General features: G+C 35.5%; 4 protein-coding genes across 5 annotated transcripts; 2 read left to right on the forward strand and 2 right to left on the reverse strand.

Annotated features, from left to right (window-relative positions):
• Positions 1–92: 92 nt before the first annotated feature.
• Positions 93–4,895, forward strand: SdhA (succinate dehydrogenase, subunit A (flavoprotein)). 2 transcript variants are annotated; one of them, XM_066389984.1, is made up of 11 exons: positions 93–301; positions 595–865; positions 2,176–2,404; positions 2,461–2,653; positions 2,716–2,896; positions 2,958–3,080; positions 3,137–3,336; positions 3,447–3,644; positions 3,829–4,034; positions 4,129–4,305; positions 4,361–4,566. In XM_066389984.1, the coding sequence occupies exons 1-11, from the start codon at positions 236–238 to the stop codon at positions 4,377–4,379; spliced, it is 1,863 nt and encodes a 620-aa protein (XP_066246081.1). In that variant the 5' UTR covers positions 93–235; the 3' UTR covers positions 4,380–4,566. The 2 variants fall into 2 exon arrangements, with proteins under 2 accessions (XP_066246081.1, XP_066246080.1); XM_066389983.1 differs by having other exon boundaries at positions 94–301; positions 4,129–4,298; positions 4,355–4,895.
• Positions 4,896–5,188: 293 nt separating this feature from the next.
• Trp1 (translocation protein 1) lies at positions 5,189–9,053 on the forward strand. The gene is made up of 8 exons (XM_066390618.1): positions 5,189–5,291; positions 5,872–6,001; positions 7,008–7,160; positions 7,209–7,342; positions 7,393–7,580; positions 7,640–7,787; positions 7,845–8,035; positions 8,095–9,053. Exons 1-8 carry the CDS (start codon positions 5,241–5,243, stop codon positions 8,237–8,239), a joined length of 1,140 nt encoding a protein of 379 aa, XP_066246715.1. The 5' UTR covers positions 5,189–5,240; the 3' UTR covers positions 8,240–9,053.
• On the reverse strand, positions 9,003–10,310 carry LOC136409246 (tetratricopeptide repeat protein 36 homolog). Its single transcript, XM_066390628.1, has 4 exons — positions 10,205–10,310; positions 9,960–10,148; positions 9,728–9,903; positions 9,003–9,140 (listed from the first exon to the last, which is right to left on the reverse strand). The coding sequence occupies exons 1-4, from the start codon at positions 10,299–10,301 to the stop codon at positions 9,069–9,071; spliced, it is 534 nt and encodes a 177-aa protein (XP_066246725.1). The 5' UTR covers positions 10,302–10,310; the 3' UTR covers positions 9,003–9,068.
• Positions 10,311–10,332: 22 nt separating this feature from the next.
• Positions 10,333–15,745, reverse strand: Gart (trifunctional purine biosynthetic protein adenosine-3 Gart). Its single transcript, XM_066390589.1, has 14 exons — positions 15,396–15,745; positions 14,503–14,750; positions 14,262–14,442; positions 13,736–14,204; positions 13,449–13,668; positions 13,177–13,399; positions 12,470–12,668; positions 12,352–12,408; positions 12,100–12,294; positions 11,811–12,042; positions 11,633–11,754; positions 11,321–11,580; positions 11,011–11,268; positions 10,333–10,778 (listed from the first exon to the last, which is right to left on the reverse strand). The coding sequence occupies exons 1-14, from the start codon at positions 15,561–15,563 to the stop codon at positions 10,596–10,598; spliced, it is 3,015 nt and encodes a 1,004-aa protein (XP_066246686.1). The 5' UTR covers positions 15,564–15,745; the 3' UTR covers positions 10,333–10,595.
• Between the last annotated feature and the right edge of the window lie 888 nt (positions 15,746–16,633).

The following is a 16,633-nucleotide window of genomic DNA, read 5'->3' on the forward strand; positions in this document are numbered from 1 at the left end:
TAATTTTCCTCAATATTTACCTATGCCACTAAAGTGTCATTCTGCCTTCTCCTTTTAACGCAAGCGGAAAATAGATCAACACATTCCAATCATCATAGACGTGCGTCGCTTTTATAACGAAAATCGAATATTCGGAAAAAATCTTCCTGTTCCCCATCGACACTTGGCGCGACGATTTTTGATGTTGAAATATTATTTCCGTTTTTAATTTAAAATAAAAGGAAAAAGGCCCAGCATGAGCAGTTTCTTGAAGCTAAATCCCAGATTTATTAAACACTGTTTAAATTGTGTTCTTAGCAAGGTAAGGTTATCCATACTGCAGTACACCTGACTTGAGGTGAGCTGCTTCTTGTTATGTAACTTTTTCTCTTATTTTTATTTACTGGAAGCTGTGCAGTTAAATTTTGCATACCAGGCTCTATTTTGACCCACGATCCCCAATTACTCAAGAGTGTACCCTCACCAACATTCTTATAAAACAAGGAATAATAATTCAAAATATTGCAAGAGACCCAAGCCATTTCTTTACCATTTATTAAATCTTTTTTATATAAAAACTTATTAACAGACAATAACCATTCATCGCATTTTTAGGCCAATAACAATGTTGCCTTAGTATCCAACCGAGCTCTACATATTAATGTAGATCGCCAAAATGCCAAACAATGTGATAGTGGGGCAGGCTCGAAAGCATACCCTTGCATTGATCACACCTATGATGCAGTAGTAGTAGGTGCTGGTGGAGCAGGCCTACGGGCCGCCTTTGGCTTAGTTCAGGAGGGCTTTAAGACAGCTGTTATTACAAAATTGTTTCCTACTAGATCTCACACTGTTGCAGCTCAAGGGGGTATCAATGCAGCCTTAGGTAAGTGTTTAAGATATTTGTGTGGGACAATGATTGTTGTTTTTAATTTTTAAGTAAATTTTTACCAGTAGTATAACTTCTTATCTTGGTGATTATTGTGTAACAGGTATGCGTTATGAATATGTTATCAAGTTTTTAATCTGATGGCATGCGTGTATAAGTGTTATTTACTTCTCAGCAGGAGCACACTTATGCATATTTGTTTTTTCTTAATATCAAAGAAAATATAGTTCAACTGATCTTCCCATTACCATTTTCTTTTAAATATCTAAAATAATGCTGAAAAAAATAATTTCTCATTAGCAGTGGAAATTCCATCAAGATTACTAGGTTCAAAGTCAAGCAAAGACCGTTTTATACTATATAATCATTAAGCAATAATGAATATATGTTTTAATTGGCAAAGGATTGGGTTTATCAAAATTGAAATTCAGGGAATGCCTTTATTATTGCGTAAGTAGTTTAATAATATTTATTTTTTGTTATCATAAATTATCAACAAACAAGACCTATTATCACAAATTTGTGCCAATTTTTTAATTCTCTAAACTATATATAAGTGATTCCATGAGACAATTGTTGTGGCTAAATCAGAGGTGACTAATACATACATGTATATCTAAATTTGTTTTCATATTATGCAGGTTAATGAGCATATGAATTTGATGTGTGTAATCAATTTCATTTATAAATCATTTTTGGTACTTGAAAAATGACCATTCCTTTATGAGCAATTGGATAATTCTAAAGTATATTGTGGAATCGTTCATGTTCAATTAAAAATTTTGTTGACTCATTCTACTTATTATTTCTTAATTACCCAGCCATTAAAATGATTAATTGAGTGTTCCAAATTTCATGTAATTCAGAAGAAAAAAACCTCCATCTGCTTCTTCCACTTCTTAGAAATTTTCAATATGTTTCATCCCACGTTTGCTTGCTCTTTTGGGAGTATTACTATGATTATGAATCTAATTTATGTTTCAGTATGGTTGTATTTAAGTTGAAATGTTTTATATTGTGGTAAATGAAATCATGGCCCAAAATATATGAGTCCTCACAACCAAATATTCTGACAATCTATAATTTATATAAAAAAGAGGTTTTCCAATGTCACTAGCGACACTAGCCGATATTTTGGTAGTTTAGTTCTCACCTTCTTCAGGACTAAAAGTAATACCTACAGTACAAAATACAATTATAGCAAATAAATCTTATGGATACTTTCACCAGATTATTAGAAATTATTAGAATTCAATTTATATATTATTAACTTGCCACTAAAACTTTTTACTTTTCCACTCACACAGGAAATATGGAAGACGATCAATGGCAATGGCATATGTACGACACCGTCAAAGGTTCCGATTGGCTTGGGGACCAAGATGCTATCCACTATATGACTCGTGAAGCACCTAATGCTGTTGTTGAATTGGAAAACACAGGCGTGCCATTTTCCAGAACGCAAGATGGTAAAATCTACCAAAGGGCTTTTGGGGGTCAGTCTTTGAAATTTGGCAAAGGGGGACAAGCTCACAGGTACCTTTCAACTAACGTTGACATTCTCGATTTCTTTACTTAAAGCACAATTTTAGATGTTGTTGCGTAGCTGATAGGACTGGTCACAGTCTTCTGCACACTTTATATGGACAAAGTTTGAAGTATGACTGTCATTTCTTCGTCGAATACTTCGCGCTCGATTTAATAATGGAAGGTGGCGAATGCAGGGGTGTGGTCGCCTTGTGTATGGAAGATGGTACCCTTCATAGGTTTAAGGCTAAGAATACTGTGAGTGCTTTTATAGTTGTTTAGGTTAATGGTAGTTGAGACATTGTTTTTATTGGTTGAAGGTTTTAGCAACTGGCGGTTTTGGTCGCGCCTTTTTCTCTTGCACGTCTGCACATACGTGTACAGGTGATGGCACTGCTATGGTTGCGAGGGCCGGTTTGCCTAGCCAAGATTTGGAATTTGTCCAATTCCATCCTACCGGCATTTATGGCGCTGGCTGTTTGATGACAGAAGGCTGCAGAGGTATTATTTTCAAGATTGTTTAGGTCGATTTTATATATATGTATATATACATAAAAAAAAGGTGAGGGTGGATACTTGGTCAACTCTCAAGGGGAACGATTCATGGAGAGGTATGCACCAGTGGCCAAGGATTTGGCCTCTAGAGATGTCGTTTCGAGAAGTATGACCATGGAAATTAGGGAAGGTTGGTCTGAATTAAACTTGTAAATATTTTTAATGTTTTAATTGGTTACTTTTAAGGCCGAGGTGTTGGGCCTGACAAAGATCACGTCTACTTGCAACTGCACCATCTGCCAGCTGAACAACTTCATCAGAGACTACCCGGTATCTCAGAAACTGCGATGATCTTTGCTGGCGTTGACGTCACCAGAGAGCCTATTCCTGTGCTTCCTACAGTCCATTACAATATGGGCGGAGTTCCTACTAATTATAAGGGACAAGTGAGTACCGACATTACAAATGTTTATACTTCAGAAACTGTGTACCAAGCGAATTTTACTCCCATATATTCATTTCGCCAATATTTTATATTCTTTCATATATTTGCTAGGTATTAACTAGATGCAACGATAAGGACACAGTAGTTCCAGGCCTTTACGCCTGCGGCGAAGCTGCCTCCTGCTCAGTGCACGGCGCTAATAGATTAGGAGCTAATTCTCTCCTCGATTTAGTCGTCTTTGGTCGAGCTTGTGCCCTTACAATCGCCGATGAACACAAACCTGGAGAGCAAATAGGGGACATGAGCAAAGTAAGTGTTTCATTTTTTCAACATTTCATTTGAGTGCGGTCGGCGTAGCGATGTGTTACGTGAGTTCTGATAACTTTATAAGAAACACTAAACAAGTTCAGTGTAAATTGTTTGAGAACTTCTATTACAGTGTGTGTTAAGAGGTTGTGATAAAAAGGATTTAATCTTTTTCAAATTGTTTTAGCACGCAGGCGAAGCCACTGTGTCCAATTTGGATTGGTGTAGATACGCAAATGGACCTTTACCCACCGCCACTTTGAGACTGCAAATGCAAAAAACAATGCAATCGCATGCGGCTGTTTTCAGAACTGAAGACGTCCTACAAGAAGGAATAGAGAAAATGAAGGTATTATATGGCGAACAGAAGAACTTAAAGGTGTCCGATAACAGGTAAAGTTACTTTAAAAAATTTGCAAGTTTGAAATACAGAATTCTCAAAATCAATATAAATCAGTTTAGTTTAAATAATATGTGAATTTTTCAGTTTAATATGGAACTCTGACCTCATTGAAACACTCGAACTGCAAAATCTCATGTTGAACGCCATGATGACAATTGTAGGTGCCGAAAATCGCAAAGAATCAAGAGGGGCGCACGCCCGTGAGGACTATAAAGTTAGATGTGATGAATATGATTACAGTAAGCCACTTGAAGGTAAGCTCTTCACGTTTGACTTAAAATTGAACGTTGTGAAATTTTTGAGTTTTTAGGCCAACAGAAAAAACCTTTGTCTGAACATTGGCGAAAACACACATTAGCCGACATTGAGCCTCAAACGGGAGTCGTTAAGATTAGATACAGGGAAGTCATTGATAAAACTTTAGACGAAGGCGAATGTAAGACCGTTCCTCCCGCGATCAGATCATATTAAGAACCAAATTTATAATAATTTTCAATCAATATTAAATACCAGCGAAACCTCCCACTTTTTCCGCTACTACTTTGTGATAAATGACGACTTAATAAAACAATAAAACGTGAGCTAGGAACGGCAAGACCGACTCTTTCCTGGAGGTTTAACTACTTTTATCATTTAAATTCAATTTAATTTCTGTTGCTTTGTTTATGCGTAAAATTTCAACTGTACGCTAACTTTGGAGGTAGGTATACATCGACAAGTATTTGAGTAGATAGTTATTTATTGTTTTATTGTAAGATATTTGTTGAGATGCCTTGGATTGGTACGAACATTGTGGATAATAAATAAATAAGTTTGTGTAAAATTTGTATTTGTCATTAAAAAAGTTTTACTGACGCAGTATATTTTGTATTTCCATGAGTTTGTTGATTTTATGAGTAAGAAGAAAAGTGAGAATCTCATTAGGAAAACCCAGACGTAAAATGCGTATTGGAAGGTGAGATTTTTAAGACAATGTCTTGTTTAGTACTTGAAAAGGTTTGAGCAAATTTTAGAACCATTCTAACAATCTTGCAGTTTAATTACGAAAATCCTCCCATCCCGTTTCATTGTTGTACCATTTGTCGGGTCTGGCAATTAATGTCTAGTCACTTCTCATTTCGGCTTTGGCAATTTTGGCATTTAATATTCTCTCTCGCTTTCTCTCTTTCTCTGTTTCAGTGTACAGTTTTATTTTTATGGTCAGGTCAGAAATGGCGGACAAGAAACGAAGCAGGAAACGAAAAGATGTAAGTTTTAAGACTTATTTATTACATTTATCAGTTATAGATAGCATTAATTAGTAGATTAAAAAACAACTTAATGCAGTTACAATGTTCTCAGTTTCTGACCCTTCAGTTTTGGTCGTCTGTGGCGTGAAATATGTTTGTTATTCGTAAGACATAAGAATGACGTCTATCCTAAATAAATACTTTTTACGTAGTTTTTTTGAAATTCTAAGTACTGGAAAATTTGCCAATCTATTGCCCTTTACACCTAGTTACGAATACTACCTAGTCCAATCATTGCTACCCGATGTCACAATTCCAAATAGCTCCAAATTGCTGCCTGAAACCTAACTGTAAAATGTCCCAATTCTCGCAATCGCCATCAAAAACACGCGTCGCCTATTTTCAGCAACTTTGCAAATTTAAGCAAATTACTGTGTTATCGCTCAATATATATATCCTGTACTGTACAGAAAATAAATTTAAATATTCAGTAATTGTATCCAAATAGCACCATGTGTAGTTCATTAACATTTAAATCCAAAGTAGAAAATGCCAAAATTAGAATGGTATTAATAGTAGGTATTTGCTTGAAATACAGGAATATTCTCCTCCTGGAGAAGCTCCAGACAAGCCAAGCAAAGAGGAGCTCAACATTGCAAAGTGGATGAGGAAAAATGTTCCTATCAAGAGAACAAAATTCTTGAACCATAATGTGGAGTACTTTACAGGTAAATGCTATTTAATTAGTTAATAAGTATGTTCCACTTAAGTTCTAGTTCATTGTTTTTGAGTAATTCTTATGCACTTCACTGACTGAATGAACCATTCATATATGAAAACACACACACATGCAAGTGGTATTTGGCAAATCACAAATAGCAAGCAATTGACATTATACAGAGTCTCCCTGAAATGACTGTACAACGTTTGACCAAAAATTCCTAAATCAAAGATAAGGCATCCTAAACAAACTTACTTATATCTAATGTTGCTTTATTTTGCTGCTACAGGACATCAAAGTTCTCAAATTAATATAATTTTTTTGAAATAATTGCTAAACTCTTATCAATTTTTGTTAATTTTGGAATTAAGAGTTACTACATAAATTGGTGTGTTTTGACAGGAGCAAAATCTTTTTTTTAAATGTGTAAAGTGTGTATTTTTGTTATCCTTTGTATGAATGACTTTAATTGTTTTTCTGCCAAAAGCTGACATTATTTTCAAATTTTTTTTGTCTTGTAAATTTTTCGCCACATGGCGCCGGTGCCTTGTAAAGGCAAAATGAAACCACATTGGATGTAGGTAAGTTTCTCTAGAATGCCTTATTTTTGTTCAAGCTCTGTATAGTTATTTCAGAGACATCCTGTATATATAGTGTGAATTAATTACTCCAGGGAAATATTTGTTGTTTGTGATGTTAATTGACTGTTTCTGCATGAAGCCTTAAAAATACACTGAATAAAAGAATTCAATGCTTACTTTATTTAATTGCTTTATTCTTATAGTTGTACAATCTTAGATTTCTTGTTCCTAATAGTCATCTCCTTCTGTAGCTAAAGATCTGATGACTAGAAGAATCCACAATTTTCATACCATCTTCTAAACATTAACATAAAGACCAGAATATTCCAACCAAATGAGCAAAAAGAGCTTGGAGAAATCTTCTCCAAAAATTCTGAAACAGCACATTAATCATTTATTTTTATCCATAATTCCACCCTATTTTCTGCATAGGCAAAAGAGCTGTTGATGCACTTTTGGAGTCCAAATTCGTGAAATGTGATACTCCCGTTTTCACCACCCGCGAACAAATAGTCGACTATCTTCACTCGATGTTAGAACACAAGGTATTCCATCGCGCTAGAAAAGTCCCGGTTTCAGAGCAAGGTAATAGAAAAAACAACAACATTTTTTTATTAACTAATGAATCAACAGAATTAAAGAGTAAAAAGAAAGAAAAGAAGAAAGAAGATAAAGAGTCTAGTGATGAGCAGAAACAAGAAAAAGAGCAAAATAAAGGAACAGATGCGGAAAGTAGTGTCGTTGAAAGCAAAGATCCCATCGACAATGTAAGTTTTTAAGTAATTCTAAGTCAATCAATCAGCCAAATACGTTTTAGCCCCAAAAAGAGAAGCGCAAGAAGAAAATTCGCCTCGAAATGCATAATGATCAAAGATTTGTCGACAGTTTAGATGCCTACGTTTGGATTTACGATCCAATACCTTTCCACTATTGGATAATCGGCGCACTTCTCGTGATCGGTGCAATTGGAATTTGTATGTTTCCTTTATGGCCTCCCGTGGTTAGGTAAGTAGTTCTTAACACCTGCGATATTGAATGTTTTGTTACTAGCCAATTACCTTTAGATTGGGCGTTTATTATATAAGTGTGGCTGCAGCCTGTTTTCTAGTGTCAATAATCGTCTTGGCTATCATTAGACTGATACTTTTCTGTCTTATCTGGACGGTTACGCTAGGAAAACACCACTTGTGGATTCTCCCCAATTTGACCGAAGTATAGCTGATATTTGAACAAATAATTAATTTCTAATGGCTTTTCTGATACATATAGGATGTTGGGTTCTTCGCCTCATTTTGGCCGCTTTATAAGTATGAATATCGAGGTGCCGGTTCTGTGGATAAGAAAAAAAAGAAGAAAAAGGATAAAGATAGCGACGCCGAGGATGGTAAAGAGGAGGAAACAACCGAACTGCTCAAAGATGGAGGAAATTCGAAAAAAGATAGTTCTGATGACGAGCAAGGGTAAGGCTAGGCTGGGTAGGTTAAGAATATATTTATTTTAAACTTATCGTGCGTTAAAGCCATATTCAAAATGTTGATGGGCATGATGTGGAAAACGACGAAGGGGGTTCAGAGAGCGAAAGTGAGTCCAAGTCCAGTACGGGGCGTGACTTCGAAATTGTTGATCACATTGAGTTTGATGAAGCGCAGGTATCCTCCCAGTAAAGTTTAGACAATATAAGTAATAATTATAACTCATACACACGGGGTGAGGTGAAAATTCCTGGCAAATGTACTATTTATGATGCTATTATTTATTTAAAAAAATGTTTTTTCTTAAGTAATCTCATTTGAATATTATCATTTCATGCTACTATTTAATAAAAGAGAAATTAACTTCTCTATATATGATTCTTTTGAATTCTAAACAAAAATTGTTGAAAATAAAACCTTATTTCTGCTTCTCACAAGATATTATTTTTCGCCTCACCAGTAAGTTGAAGAACATTACTGTTAATCGCTGTCGCACATTCAAAAATTAAATGGTTTTTGTCACGTGGCTATTACTGTTAGTTAAATGAATTTATCTAGATGTGGTTTCTGATAAGCTAGGCGATAAATTTAGGGTAATGAGTGTTATATTCCAATAAATAGCTATATCTGGTTGAGATTATCGAGTTTACACACAGAGAACTTGTTGGCTATACATAATTCTTTGATAACGGTAAAAACTTATGCAGTACAATGACGAATTGACTTACTTTTGTCTCAAATGATGTGTACTTTGGAGTGATATTATCAAAAAAGTGGGTTTTCTTTATCATTTTTTTTATGTATATACAAATTGTAGGTATTATTTATCCAAGGTAGCAGTTGTTTTATATTTTTCAAAAAAGGGATCTGTAAGTAGTTGATACATACGCTTTTTATGTAGAGAAAATGCATTTATTTTTCGTTTTAAGTAGTTTAATTTTAGGGTATACAACATGATGATTAATAAGTTCAGGATCAATTTAAATAAAGTTATGTAAATATTGCAGTGAGGCTTTGAGTGTTATTTGAGTTTGTCCATTACTTGACGCAGCATCTGGTTGCAAAGAGCTGCGTACGGGTTTAATTCCACGAGCTAAAAATGAAGCAATGTTGTGATTTAGACACGAGATAAGGGGACATCGTTGCTGCAAAAGCAAACTTAAGAGCCCTTAAGCTCGTGGTCCAATTCTGCAGTACGAGTTGGATGCTACGTAATTAGACAATACAACTTGTGTGTGTGCGTAATTAATAATGTTAAATTGAATTTGACTGCTGTTAAAATTTGTCAAGTACAGCAATACGATTTAGTCGAAGTGGATCGTGTATACCCGTTTACAATAGAATCGTACAACTGATGTAACATTTGGGAATAGACCCTGAGTTTTAAGCTGGGTTTATACATAGATTGGCATACTACAACAATTAGCGAATTAGCTTCCTTTTTCAGTACACCCTGTATTATGCAACGCTAGCATAGTTTACTATTAGTATGCTTATAAAACAAGTACCTAACGATAACATTGTTATGCGTTGGTTGGTACTTTTTACCTATATAACAGTAATAATTTGTTTAGTCGTAAATACATATACACTATACTTTATATGATAAGAAATCAATGATTACGAGTTATGTCACCGAGTACCATAACACTATTTTGCATTAATTACTCATATCCCTACCTGACTTTTAGCAAATTTGCTCCCCAATTCAGCGGCCTTTTCAAAATCCGCCTTCGCCAATTCTTTTCTATCGGCCCTTTTATGTAAAATAGCTCTTTGACAGTACGCCTGGCACAACGTCTTTTTATGCTTTTCAGTACACAAATCTATAGCTGTAGTCAAATCATTAAATGCATCTAAAAGTTTTCGACTTAAATTGTACCAACACTTTGAAGGTTTTCAGAAAAATTACCTTGAAACTGCCTTAAAAACTGAAAAATGTAAGCGCGATTATTATATAAAGAGGGCCTGTCATGTGTAATTTGGATGGCTCTATTTAAGACGTCTAAACCTTCTTGCAAATTACCTTTTTCAGCTGTCTCTATCGCATTTAATTCCATTTGTTTGCTCCATAAAATATCTGGGGTTTCGTCTTCCTCATCTTTTAATTTCATAGACATTAACACATATCTATATAATAATAAAGTCAAAACATACCTTCAGGCTCCCAGTTAGCGACAAAATCCCCTAAAGGTAAATTAGGGTTGAACACAGTTTCCAAAACTGCCTTATCGTGCGCGCTCAAATTCGACATAGTGCCGTAATCGAGTATTAAAACACAATGCTTCTAGAAAATATTTACTAAACAAATTCATTAATACAACAATATAAATTTCATAAATATGCATGTGCGAGAAAAACAAGTTTAATGTTATTGTTTGTCCTTAGATCGCAACGAAGGAATGTTCTTGTAAATTTATTTATTCACAGGAATTATACAAATGAGTTATTGTTTACCGCTGAGATTTCGTTCTTCATGGGAATGGTAAAAAGAAAATAATTACAAAAAATTATGAAAATTTATCACATTGTTTGGCCTTAGAGGTAATTAGCACCAAAATATTTTCTTATCACTTCCTAGTCTAACTTTTCCCGTAGTTAATAATTTTAAAGCTTTGGGAAAAGCTTTGTGTTCTGCAGTTTTTATTCTTTCTATCAGAGTTTCTTCAGTATCATAAACCTCGACAGGGACAGTTTCTTGAACTATAATAGCTCCTGCATCGACGTCAGGCTGAAATGAGAGAAAACATTTTAGTTGAAAGATTCAGTATTACTATGGACATGTAGGCCCATGATTTTGAGAATCAGTTTCCTCCTCAGAGAGGAACTAGTGATTAAGATTGGGAGGTGGTCCGTTCATATGGAATGAAAAAAAGTCCTGCCAGCTTAATGGCAGGGTTTCGCTCTCCTCCTTTTTACTACTACTACTACACGAATAATTACTTTAGCTTTGCTATCATTACCTCAACGAAGTGAACAGTACATCCGCTAACTCGAACACCGGCTTCCAAGGCCTGCCTTTGGGCGTGTGTTCCTTTGAAGAGCGGTAGCAAAGCCGGGTGCACATTAATTAATCGTCCTCGCCATTTTTCGCAGAAGTCAACGCTGAGGATGCGCATAAATCCAGCTAGACAGACAATTTCCACTCCCGCACAGGTCAGTTCCTTGTGCATTGCCATGTCGAAATCTACTCGAGATTCGTAGTTCTTGTGACTAAGAACCTGCATAGATTTCCTACTTGAAATTTTAATTTTACCAAAATATTTTTCGTACCCTTGTCGCTATTCCTGCCCGTTCGGCCCTTTTCAAACCTTCTACGTTTGACACGTTTGACAGGACCAATACAATTTCTGCATCCATATGCAATGTAGGGTCTCGGGTAGCGTCTATTAAAGCCTGCAAATTGGTGCCGCTTCCTGATATTAGTACGCCAACTTTTTTTCTTTGCTGACTGAGTTTAGTGATTACTTCAGGCACATACTGGCGCATTGATTGCTCCAAAATTTTAGAGAAATTATTTACGATAACTTGCTCTACAATGTCCGTATTGAAATAATTTTTTTAACCACATTGTAGTTACTTTACCTTCATTTTTAGGTGTAATCATCCCTACCACTCTGCCATGATCTTTTTTGATTAATTTTAAAATTTGGCCACTATATTCTTGAGCTATTATTAATATTCCTCCTAAACCGCAATTAAACGTACTGAAAACATATAGTTTGTTAAAATTGCTACTACAAATTGGGTAGAAAAAACGAACCTTAACATCTCTGCTTCATTTATACCTCCCGTAGTGGCCAACCAAGCAAAAACCGGCGGAATTTCCCAGGTAGTCGCATCCAGTTCTACTGCTAAACCTGCTGGTAAGACCCTAGGAATATTTTCAGTTAATCCGCCTCCGGTAATGTGAGCGAAAGCCTTCAATTTTCCCGACTTTGCAGCTTGGATTACCGATCGAACGTAAATTTTTGTTGGAGTTAACAATTCTTCACCTATTTACATTCGTTAATGAGAAACTAATCTAGAGAAAATTATGTTATTTGCCTCACCAAAAGATTTATTTACGCAACTGAAAGGAGCTGTGTCTTTGTAATTTACAGCGGCCAATTTCATCACTTTTCTGACCAAACTAAAGCCGTTACTATGCACTCCTGAGGAAGGCAAACCTATGACTATATCTCCCGGTTTAATGGTTTCCATATGAGGCATAAGTTGGGCTCGCTCCACTGCTCCCACAGCAAAACCTATACGGTTACATGTACACGTCAGAGAAATTCTGATTTAAATACTTAAATTAATACCTGCCAGATCATAATCGCCAGGAGAATACATATCGGGCATTTCTGCGGTTTCTCCGCCTATAAATAAAAGTCCAAAGATGGATAATTCAATACAAAAACTGTCATTTAAGAAAGTTACCAATTAAAGAACATCCAGCTTGTCTACAGCCCTCAGCAATTCCGCTTACCACCTGCTCAGCAACGTTAACGTCCAAGGTTCCACATGCGAAATAGTCCAAAAAGAATAAAGGTTCAGCTCCATGAGCAAGTACATCGTTAACACACATGGCCACCAAGTCGATCCCGATGGTGGAATGAAGTCCAATTTCCTGGGCTATCTAGAATGAAATTTTTTTTGAATTTGAACGTGAAAAATTAATGAATAGCCATACTATAATGGCAAGGATGATAATTTAACAATCTTCACCTTAATTTGATTTAATAATAAGTACAATAAATATGCATTTTTAATGTTCTTACACTAAAAAAATATAGCACGTAAGAAACCATAACATAGACAAATATCTTATACTTCTCTTCAATTTGGTATTAATTTCCATGGGTTCATTCACACATTTAGATTGGTATAATAAGTCAGTAAGTAGGGTAAAAACTAAATATTGCACTATTTCTGAAACAGAAAAATACAACCTTCAAGCAATCCTGATCGATTTAATATGTGAAATATCTGAAGAAACGTTAGCCAGAAACTCAAAGAATTTGAGGTTTTTCACAAGGCTACATATTTTAATAGCATTTTATTCACCTTTTTACAATTTGTAACTGAGTTTTGCTCCAGATTTGAACCGTTTATTGCTAAGTGTCTACTTAGTATTGAAATCTTACCTTTAACTTAGTGCCAACCCCGTCTGTGCCGGACACCAGCAAAGGATCTTTATACCCTGCAGCTTTGACATCAAACAGCCCTCCAAAACCACCTAAAGTTCCCAGAACTCCCAACCTATTCGTAGATTTAGCTAAGGGTTTTATGCGGTTCACCAACTCATTACCAGCAGTTATATCAACACCACTTTTCTTGTAAGTCAATTTGCCGGATTTTAAAATAGAACTGTGAATAAAACCACTTAATTTTTGAAAATTAGCAAGAAACGCAATACCTTGCTATTCCTTTGTGAGCTATATCCTTTCTATACTGCGCTCCATCAAACTTAATAATTTCACAAGCCTTAGTGGCATTTGCGGCTGCCATCACTAATTCTGGAGTTAACGACACAGCAACCAAAACTCGTCCACCGTTGGTAACAATGCTGCCTTCTTTTAACGCAGTACCACAGTGAAATACCACGTGATTTGGCTTTGAATTTACTACTTCCAAACCTAAAAATTACAGCAATTAATAATGCTCCATTAATTGAAGTTAATACAGTCAACAAAGAACTAATACCTTTTATTATTTGCCCTTTACTAGAGGATTCCGGATAGCCTTTGGAAGCCATGACAACTCCTACAGCACTAACGCCTCGCTTCCATTTTAAGGGTTGAGATTCCAGGGTTCCATTGCAGCAAGAGACCATTATTTCATATAAATCTGATTCGAGCAGAGGTAAAATTACTTCGGTTTCAGGGTCGCCGAAGCGACAGTTGAACTCTAATACTTTGGGGCCCTCTGGGGTTAACATAAGACCGGAGTATAGTACGCCACAATAACTGATTTTATCCTTTTGGAAACCCGACAAGCTTTTCTCTAATATCTCATTTTGAACGTATTGATACTGTTTTTCATTTAAAAGAGGGCAAGGGCAATATGCGCCCATACCTCCTGTGTTAGGACCTTCGTCGTTTTCGAATATACGTTTATGGTCTTGGGCTGGCAGCATGGGTTTAATGGTTTTTCCATCACAGAATGCCAACACCTAAAAATAATTTCAAGAATTTTTAAAATGCTACAAAAAATAAACTTAACACCTTACAGATATTTCTTCTCCAGTAAGAAGTTCCTCTATCACCACCGTTTCCCCAGCTGTACCAAATTTTTTACCATTTAAAATTTCATCTACAGCAGCACAAGCTTCTTCTTTATTCGTTGCTATAATCACCCCCTTTCCAGCGGCTAAGCCACTCGCCTTGACTACCAGAGCAGGAAATGGAGCGCTAATGAACATATTATATTATTGTAAATAGTTTTAATAACTAGCAAAAAAAATGTCTCACTTAAGAATAAAGTCTTTAGCGTCTTTAGAGTTGTTGAAAGAATTCCACCTAGCTGTAGGGATGCCGTGCCTGTCCATAAAGGCTTTGGCCCAGTCTTTGTTGGATTCAATTTGGGCCGCATTTTTTTGAGGACCAAACACGTTGATTCCTTCGGCTGTAATGGCGTCAGCTATGCCGTTGGCTAGAGGATCTTCAGGGCCCACTATTACTATAGATATATTGTTGTTTTTGCAAAAATGGGAAATTTCCTACAATTACAATAAATTAAAAGAATTAGTTAAATGTTGGCAATAAAGAATATACAAGATTTTTAAGTGTATGAATTTTTTTCAATTTTTGACAATTTCAAAATTGATGTTACTTGGAAATATGGAGATAGAAAAGTCGTATTTTTCTATTTTGTATTTTCTAGAAAAAGATTACCCAATAAGAAATATACATAATTTCAGGAACCTGGGGTTGATATTATGTAAAAAATTAATTAAGCTATTTTTAGACTTTTGAATAACCCACAGAGCAGGGAAAATCCTATGAATTAAAAATGATAACATAATAAAATTTTTCAAATGATTAAATTTGAATACCCTGTATTTGTGCGCAATTACCAAATCCCTAACGAAAGAGTGAGAAGGCAACATTAAAAAATTCATGTGTCTGACAAAGAGAGAAGTAGGAAGGGCATTAAATTAAGTTGTTTGTCATGTTATAACAATTTCTGAGTGCTGGAATCATGTTTTTCGGGGGTCACTTTAAAATTTGACATATATCGTCTTTCGCATGCGTATACATTCTAGTTGTTCCCCTTCCATCTCCGACCCTTTTGCCCTATTATCGTTACTAGGTTCAAGATCTTATTCTTTATTAAAACTTCACCGTGAAACTCTTAATTTTACCTTGAAGTTTTTAATATCCAAATCCACATTTTTCGCTTTAGAGACATTTGCTATTCCAACACTTCCAGGTGCGACAAAAACTTCCTTTACAAGTGGGCTCTGAGACAACTTCCAAACGATAGCATGTTCCCGGCCGCCGCTGCCTACGACTAGCACGTTTTTCGCCATTTTTGCCTTAAAAAAGTCGTACAGAATGAAAATGATTAAACACTGGACTGACCAGTGTTGCTCGATTCGAAATACTATCTGTAATAAGTCGAAAAATAAAGAAGATATCAAAACGTTATTGCGAAAATCTCTAGTTTTTAAAACAATTCTTGGTTAACTTGTTGATTCCTGGCCGCAGCGTGACATCGACCAATAAGAGGGGAATGTGCGTTTGGTTTAGTTTCGAATCATGTTTATTTTTGTTTCAATATACGAGAGTGACAAGGATAAGAAGTTTTTTTAGAGCGCTTTGAATAAGAAACATTTTAGTTTGTAAATAAATACGAGCGAAAAACAAATATGACGTTGCTATGGAGATTAGTGGATAGCGAAGTGAAGATGACCTCCCGCGATGAAGTGTTACAAAATGAAAAATATTTTATCAAGAGGTCGCAGGCAGGTCAACACAACAATCTAGTCTTTGATTTAGTAAGAACATTCTATAAATAAAGTTTCATGTTGAAGAATAATTAGTTGTTTTTACTGAATGTAAAGCGTTGATTGCGCAACTTTTAAACGTTCTTGGAGGAATTTCTCAACTTCGATTACTCAGCAATAGCATTTACTATGTTCTGAACACGCAACGTTGATAATACGACTTCAGAAATCGTGCACATTTGAGTCTAAGATCTACATATGTTATTGTTTCACTGTTACTAAAGTTCCTCTATATCTCCTTAAGAATTTTGTATGTTTTCAGTCCTATTCATTTTTCATAGCTTCGACTCCGGGCAATTATGGAAATACGAATTGAACCTCTGACCACTTACGGCCCCATTACGTAGATAAAGGTTCGCACGGTCGCTTTCAATCACTTAAATTTAAAACCGCAATTCATCTCCATTGATCAATTCGTAAAAGATCTTGTAGCGGTTCTTCATTCGACTATACATTTGTAGCAATCGCTATATGATCTTGAATATGGATAAATACCGCCAACTGCCTGACAGTTTTGACAGATGGTGGCCTGGCCTGTGAAAGGAAATATCGTTTTTTTCCTTTTAAAAAAGTATCTTGAATGCAGGTTTTTA

This window comes from Euwallacea similis, chromosome 5 (assembly GCF_039881205.1).
Source record: "Euwallacea similis isolate ESF13 chromosome 5, ESF131.1, whole genome shotgun sequence".
Taxonomy (NCBI): Eukaryota; Metazoa; Arthropoda; class Insecta; order Coleoptera; family Curculionidae; genus Euwallacea; species Euwallacea similis.